Below are 8,144 nucleotides of genomic sequence, written 5' to 3' on the forward strand. Positions count from 1 at the left end.
CTGAAATACACTATCTGTAACTGATGCCTGTAGGATATTCTCTTAGGATTCAGATTTCCAAATCATTCCGGTACTTTTCGCGGGCTCTGCTCACCTCATATCTTACTAATATCTTATGTCTTGACCTGTATAACTTAGTAGATGATTAAATACTTGGCTTCTTTTGAGTTATGATTTATACTGTTTATAGCAGGCATAACCTAAAATTTAAAGTTTTGTATAGATGCATGTCAAACATGTCGGGATGTCGCACAGGAAGTTTTTAATACGTCATTACCACTCGTTCTACTCAAGGAGGTGGGTGATTTTTCTATTCTCTCGGATGAATAGAGTAGAAATCTGAACGTTTCACCTAACTCAGATAGCAAGTTTCCTGCATGTTGCTATAAATTTGATACAAATTGGGTCGCCTGAGTTGCCACTTTTTTTTAAAAAAGCAGCTTCCGATTTTGCTTGATATTGATGGCAATATATATATCAAACAGTTATGCACAACCAGAGAGAAACAATTTCCCTCTTCTTTTTTATAAGTTTTATAGATTAGGACAATCGCACGGCAACATGATGGAAATTAATTCTACATAAAACAAATTTGCTAGCAATTTGACAGTAATATAAAAGAAAGACTTGTAATAAAAAGGGTTAATTTCTAACAATCTTTCCTGTTTAAAATCGCGACTTAAAAGAGAATTTTAAGATATCTTTAAGAGTTCTTTAAGAAACATCGACTTATGAGTTTTAAACATTTTACTCATTTGCTTGAGGTGTAAGTTACTATGAATAAAATTACAATGCAGAACAAAATACATATTAAAATATTAGGAAATTTCATTTATTTGGTAAACATTTCAGAAGAAATATTAGAGCTCTTGGGGCTTACTTCAATAAACTATTTTATTAGAACACAACTAAAAAAATTTTCTAATGCTGCGTCTTTTATTCTATTCTATGTTGTTTTTTAAAATCGAGAAATTTAACTCGATGTAACCCTCTGATGGCGGTTCCGCATATTGCTCGACGATACTCCATTTCGGTTATCAAAAATGTGAACTAAATATTTTACAAAAACGGTTTCCAACAAATTGTAGCAACATTTATGGGAATAAGTTTGTTATAATATTTCCGCTCGTTTGCGCAAACAATCGTTGTCTGCATAATGCCTTTAGGTTGACTTAAATGAAATTATCATTGCCCTGGTGACAGCAACATGATGACAATCGAAGAGAAACTTGTGCTAAGCATAATCTATTTTTAGCTAACCTGTTTCTTTTCTTATGTCAAGGAACATTTTATTATCTGGCATATAAGTGGCAATAAAGGCACTCGAAAGGAATCTAAACGCTTTCTGGATGTTGGACGTATTCGGATGGGGAATCCGAATTCAGGTCTGCATGATCTATAAGCCATCGTTTTGTCGTTTGAAATTCGGAAAGGCCCAACTACAGCGGAAAATAGTTAGCAGATGTGTCGTCCATAGAATCGTTTTCGACTATTTCAAAAAATGAATTGGCAGTGAACATTTTCTTATTTTTTTGCAATTTTTGCATAATTGCACAGTAATTGTTGTTTTCTAATCTTTTTATCAATAGTATCGAAATAGTATAGAAATCTATTTCGCAATGTTGCTGACAAAATATTGTTTTAGCAATTTAATCGCACTTTGAAACGCATTCTTAATTGTCAGTTTCAAACAGGAATTAAATGTATAAAAAAAAAATGATTTTACATTAATGATTATAAATTTAGCGATTAGCGATTTGTCGCTCCATGAAAAAGTAACAGGTGACGTTTTGTCGATTGCTTCTTTAGAGGGAAAACGTACCACAAAGTGGGAGTAGCCGCATGGCTATATATATAAATATTCACATCCGCTATTTTTAGTCCTTTCCCCACTCTTTGTTCTCTCTTCAACTTTTTCTCTTCTCTTCAATTTTTTTAGTTTAGCGGCGAAGTGGAGAGAGAAAAGGAGCAAGAAAGTGAGAAAAGGACTAAAAATGACGAATGCGAATACTCAGTCAAAGAAGTTTTATATATACAGAGTAAGGGAATCAGTTAAGAATACGCGTGAGCGAATAGAAAGAAACAGAAAACGAGATGGCCTTCAGATCAGCTTGTTTATCACGCATGCGCTCTGATTTTCACTGTTAGGTGGGGAGATTTCAGGAGAGCAATATATCGATGCCGTCCCACTCAGTTTTCAAAATTTTATGCGCGGCGCAACAAAGACAAAGATAAAAGATAAAAGATTTAGACAAAGATAAAAAGGGCCGTCTCATATTTTTTTCTTTTCTACTAACATTTCCACTTGCAGGGGCTTCTATGCCTTACCTACTTTATATATACCTCTTTGATTATAGTGCCTTACTGTAGCTAGCGTTTTAACGCTGCTGAAAGCGTGCCTTAGTAGTAATAGACTTGACAACGCCGCAGTATACAGCTGATATGAAGTCCTTCATATAACCTAGAATCCATCTTGGCATAAAGAAAGATATGAAAATAATACAAAATCGACTTTTATACCGATTCTGAATTTCTTCCTTATCGCCATAGCCGATCATTACCCGTCACATCGCGAAGTGCAACGCAGTGCAACGCAGTGCAACGTTGCATAAAAAAATCTCACTCGATTTCCCGAGTCATTGACAATCTCATACACATTTGTTAATATTCTATTTAATTCTAATATTCTATTTAATCATTAATGATTTATTAAGAATATAGCACATAAATTATCCACAATTCATTACACTATTTTATATATTATATATGATACAGAATCGCTGTTGACAATTTATTTCAATCGTATTTTTGACTCGAAAGTAATAGGCGAATCTCCTTATTGTTTCACTGACAATTGATGCAAAAAATTTGCACCGAGTTCAATTTTTTTCTCCATCGTCTTTAATGAAGTTGTGTTTATGTTCTGATATGGAGCGTTTTTTCGCATTTTTATGCAATCAGAAGCAACCGCGATTAAGGCTACCTTCGTCTTCTGATCCCTAAAGAAGATCGAAGATAGTCTTAGTCGTGATCTTCTGGTTGGATAACAAAAAAAGTGCTAAAGTAAAAAAAAAATTTAGAATTTCGCTTTCGAAAACTTCAGAGTTCTAAGGGATCGATTCTGTAACTCTTAGGGTTGCCACACATAAAATTCCGCAATAGAGACCATAAGACGTGAACTTAAGCCGATGAGCCAAGATATTGCTTTAGGTTTACGTAATCTAATGGAAATGAAAATAACAGTAAACTTATCCATAACTTCGCAATAAGGTGAATTTAAGTTGAAAGTTGTCTTGGATAAGTTTACTGCTATTTCTATTTCCGTTAGAGTAGATCTAAAACAGTATCCTGATTGGCTCATTAGCTTAAATTCACGTCTTAAGATTACTGTCTTAAGATTACAGAAATTTTGTCTGCGGCAGCTCTTAGTCAATTTGCTTACTACTTAAGGGTCTGAACATAAAAATTGTCGTAACACTTACTTAGACTTAAATTGTGATGTAACGCATAAATACAACTTATTACCGTGTCTCCAAGAGACGGCAATAAATCGTACGTCATACGCCAAAGCTTATGCGTTACTTACGTCTACAACTTAAGTCTCTAAGTAAGCATTACGATAATTTTTGTGCTCAGATCTTAAGTCTTATGTCTTAATTTTTCTATATGTCATGGCCTTAGGGCTATCGCAGACAAAATTTCATAAAAAATCACAAAATTCCGTCGGTTGAAATTTGCTTTGAAACAACCTAATTTTGACGCGAATTAGCATCGGATTCGGTAGTAATGAGTCGGAACGCTAAAGAAGTTCGCATGAAAAGGAAAGATGCAAGTCAATATAGTACGATTCTGATATGAAGAATGTTTTTATTAGAAACATTAAATATGTATATATATATATATATATATACATACTATGTGATGTATGTGTAACGATTCGGGCATACAATACTTGATGCGGTATGTAAGTATGTGTATGTGTTCGAGTGTGCATATTTGTTTCGGTGAACGCGATTTCGTATGCTGGATGCCACAGACGATTTTTTCTGACGCGGCGCGATCTGTGCTAGTATGCGGCGCGATCTGTGCTAGTATGCGGCACGTATATTTGGCAATCAGCTGTGCGTGGTAGCGCGCCGCTGATTCGTCGACGCGAATGCGGGTACATTCCAGGCGCGAATCTCGAACGCAGACACGGCGCGGTATTCCGGCGGATGTGTGGGCGCAAAAGCGTGAAGTTAAATGCGTTGGTAATCGATGATCGAGAACTCTCGGCGAAGGCAGAGAAAGCTCCATCCTAGGCTATTGTCGATTATTGTGGATGCAGTGAAGCTGCTTGCACCAGCCGACTGAGAAGAACTCGATGGAGACGAGCACGCTCGATCTCCTTGCTATGCGCGGTACTAGGAAACGGCAGCGGTTGGTCGAGAAAGTTCGGCAGGACAGAATATGCTCTGACTTTCGAAGAGAATCTCTTGCAATGGCGCGAGAGCTGCAGTTGATATGGTACTCGGCGGCCGAGTACGCTCAGCAAGACAGAGTTTCCTTTGTCCTGGAATTGTTCCGTCGGTGCAGCGGATGGATGCAAGAAAATCGGTCGAAAGCCCTCAATAGTAATGGAGTACTCTTCACCACTTTGTCTTGCGACGGAGTCGTAGTATCGGTGATAGTAGGATCCGTCTAGGAGCGGAAAAAGAATTGCAAGCGCGAGCAACAATTTGCGAGTTTATATACGGATTGTTGCTCGTATTGTTCCGGTTTTACTCGGCAATCTTCGCCAACCAGCAATACGAGTGGGAATATAGATCATGGTGCCACTCGGTAAAGCCCGTGAGCCTTTAGCGGAAGAACTATCACCCACGAGTTACATAATGATATCGTTATAGCCTTATGGATAGGTTTACTACTATTTCTATTTCCGTCTGATTATGTAGATCTAAAGCAATATCCTGATTGGTTGATCGATTTAAGTTTACATCTTGCGCTTATCATTACAGAATCTTGTCTGCGATAGCCTTAACTCTTACGGACCATGGCACAAAAAAATTTAAATATTAAAACGTAAGCAATAACATAATTGGACAATTATAGTAGGGACGTAAGGCCCCTCACTTATATAATGAAATTTTTTTTTCCTCATCTTTGTTTTGCTCGTGAAAAGCGGAAAAGGGATGAAATTTTTAGAATTTTAACATAATCTGCTTCTGATTATCGCGAAAAAAAATCGTTCGATGGGACAAAAAATGTCATTTTAATTTTCTTACGTTACAGATACAAATTCATAGACATTTCGGCCTACATCAGGCCATCCTCAGTATACAATATAAATAATATAAAAATAGTTCGCAGTCATAAGATTAAAAGAGTTGAAATAAATAAAAAATCAATGATTCTTAATCATAAGATTAAAAAAAATAAATTAACAATAAAATTTAGTTCGATTACAATCTATGTTGTCGAAAAATTGTTCAAAAAAATCTTCTCACGTTTCAATATAAAAATCTCTTATTAAGACGCAAGATAATAGAAGCAAGAATTTTTCGATAACATACACAAATAGATTGTAATTGAACTAAATTTTATAATTAATTTATTCTTTTAATCTTATGATTTATTTTAATCTTATGGTTAAGAATCATAGATCTTTTATATATTCCAACTCTTTTAATCTTATGATTGCGAACTATTTATACAATATATTATTTATATTGTATACTAAAGATAGCCTGATATAGATCAAAATGTCTATGAATTTGTATCTCTAACGTAAGAATTTTAAATCTATGTCATTTGCAAAAACTCCTGCTCGTGGCTGAATGTTCCTTGTATTTTATGTTTGTAATTTGCGAGTCACTAGTTTTAATTTTAAAATTTATAAATTCATATTAATTTTAAAATTGAGATTTCTCTCTTTAAAATATCCAGAAAAATTGTCTTGAAGATCTCTGGAAGTTGAATAGCATCTTAAAAATTGGGAAAATTTGCAGGTTTTAAAGTAATCCCCTAATTGTTGCGCATAGTGTATATTGTAGATAAACTACTTTGAATAAAAATTTTAGTTAATATAAAATTTTATATTAGATTATTTTTTCAGATTGCGCAGAGCAAATAGCGTCAGTCGCAACTTCTACGATTGAAGCTTCAACTGTGGAGAAGCATAATGAATCTATGGTTCCGAAAATATGTAATTTCAATCCTGAGAAAGGCATAACAATCGATGTAGTACCGTCTGTTGAAAACTATAGAGATACTCAACCAATAGACATTGACTCCAAATATTCATTAATTGAAAAGGAAATAGTATTTATGCCGGAGAGTAGAGAATCCGTAAATAATTTCTATACACATGATCGTATCAATGATATCACCTTTGGGCAGAAATCATGTGGTCATACTTATACTGATTTTGATGAAGTGTCTTCAACTATGTATAATAATATATCACAAAACTCGACACAGGAACAACAGAATGCAAGTAGTGATTCGAAAGATGGTGATAGATACGACAAAAAATTAAATCAACCAAATTTCAAGCCTAGTATCAGTAATGTGTTTAATAGTTTGAACGAATATATTAATGCTCCTACTGGAAGTTTAAATTATATTGAACCTATATTAGATAAAGACGATTTATTTGAAAGATCCATAGATGACGCAGTGGAGAAAGATTTTAAATCAAACAGAGATGTGGTCATTAATGAACTTTCTTCAATTTCAACGGAGAAAGGAATAATTAATGTAATTGACGAAAATATTTTGGACTATAAAAATATTTTACCGGTGGAATTAAATAAGTTCGTCAAAGTTGAAATTAATAACAAACAGGATAATACAATGCAAAATATTATGTTTCATCATCCTATTTCGGTACAGTCTGAAGAAAATAATTCTATAATTTCTGCACCAAACACGGCCATCTCGAATCATAATGATGTAATAGATACGGAATTGTCTAGTAACAAAAGTGATAAAAAAGTCATAGCTAATGATACATTTGAAGAAAATTCAGACAGATTTATTAGCAAACAAAAGCAGTTAGACTTGAATAAGCGAAATTTCATTGACAAATATACATTTGTTGAAAATAAAGAAAGCATAGTAGAGAATAAAAAGTTGGATAAAAATATAACAAGTAACGAAAATCAAGATAATAATATAAAAACAACTAAAAGTGACATTTTTTCTAATGTACGTATGATACGTACAATTGATACCAGCGATTTTTCTGAAGAAGAATTAAATCAGTATTTATTAGAGTTAGAGAAAGAAGAAAGATCTAAAACGGATAATATATCACTTTCGGATAATACTTGGTTGTTACAATCGTATGAACTGAGAGAAGATAGAGAAAAGAATGTCAATCATTGTCAACGAGATGACGAAGATGTTAATGAAGCGCCGATATTTGAGAAAATTATGATAGGCGAGCTTCCAAAAATATCACAGGAGGAATTTCAGAAGACGAAAAAATTTCCTGTAATTGATTATAACACAGATATATATCATGAAAATATAGTAGATGTAAAATGTAATAATATAGTAAAATTCGATTTAAAAAGTAATCAACTAAAATATACAAAAAGTAATGAGCTAGACAAAACGATAATAGATAATCATGTAACTGAAATAATCGGTCAAGATGTAGCAATACAAGAGAATACCTTACAAACATGTATTGCTGTTCAAGAGAAAATTTCATCGAAATTTGAAAATATTGGAGAACAGTTGTGTAGTAATAATATGATACAGAAATTACAACAAGATTTTAATAGAGACATTCTATCACAAGATTGCAACAGCGATATTTTATTAAATTTATCAGAAAAAATCAAAGATCATGAAAAAAAAGTATATCAAGATGTTACTGAGAATAATAAAGATGTTTTTGTGGTACATGAGACCAGTGTATATAATAATGAGAATATATCCAAAATGGAATCTGTATCTAAAATCAGTGATACTCATACAAGAGGAAATGATCAAGAATTCGAAAAACCGATCCGTCCCCAGACATTAGACATTGTATTGACGCATGATAAAAATGATTCCCATACATTCGGTATGTTGTTTTATTTTATTTTTAAGTTTTCTTTATTATATAAGTTGCCCAATATTTTAATGGGTAAATTTTATATATATATATA

The 8,144-nt window shown here is 33.4% G+C and overlaps 1 protein-coding gene across 1 annotated transcript in view; it reads left to right on the forward strand.

Annotated features, from left to right (window-relative positions):
- LOC108686428 overlaps positions 1-8,144 on the forward strand; it is a 122,643-nt gene that overhangs the window by 14,416 nt on the left and 100,083 nt on the right. The window contains exon 2 of the mRNA XM_018191739.1: positions 6,095-8,059. Coding sequence (XP_018047228.1) covers positions 6,095-8,059 — 1,965 coding nt within the window. The remainder of the gene's footprint in view (positions 1-6,094; positions 8,060-8,144) is intronic.

Source organism: Atta colombica, unplaced genomic scaffold (assembly GCF_001594045.1).
Source record: "Atta colombica isolate Treedump-2 unplaced genomic scaffold, Acol1.0 scaffold18, whole genome shotgun sequence".
Taxonomy (NCBI): Eukaryota; Metazoa; Arthropoda; class Insecta; order Hymenoptera; family Formicidae; genus Atta; species Atta colombica.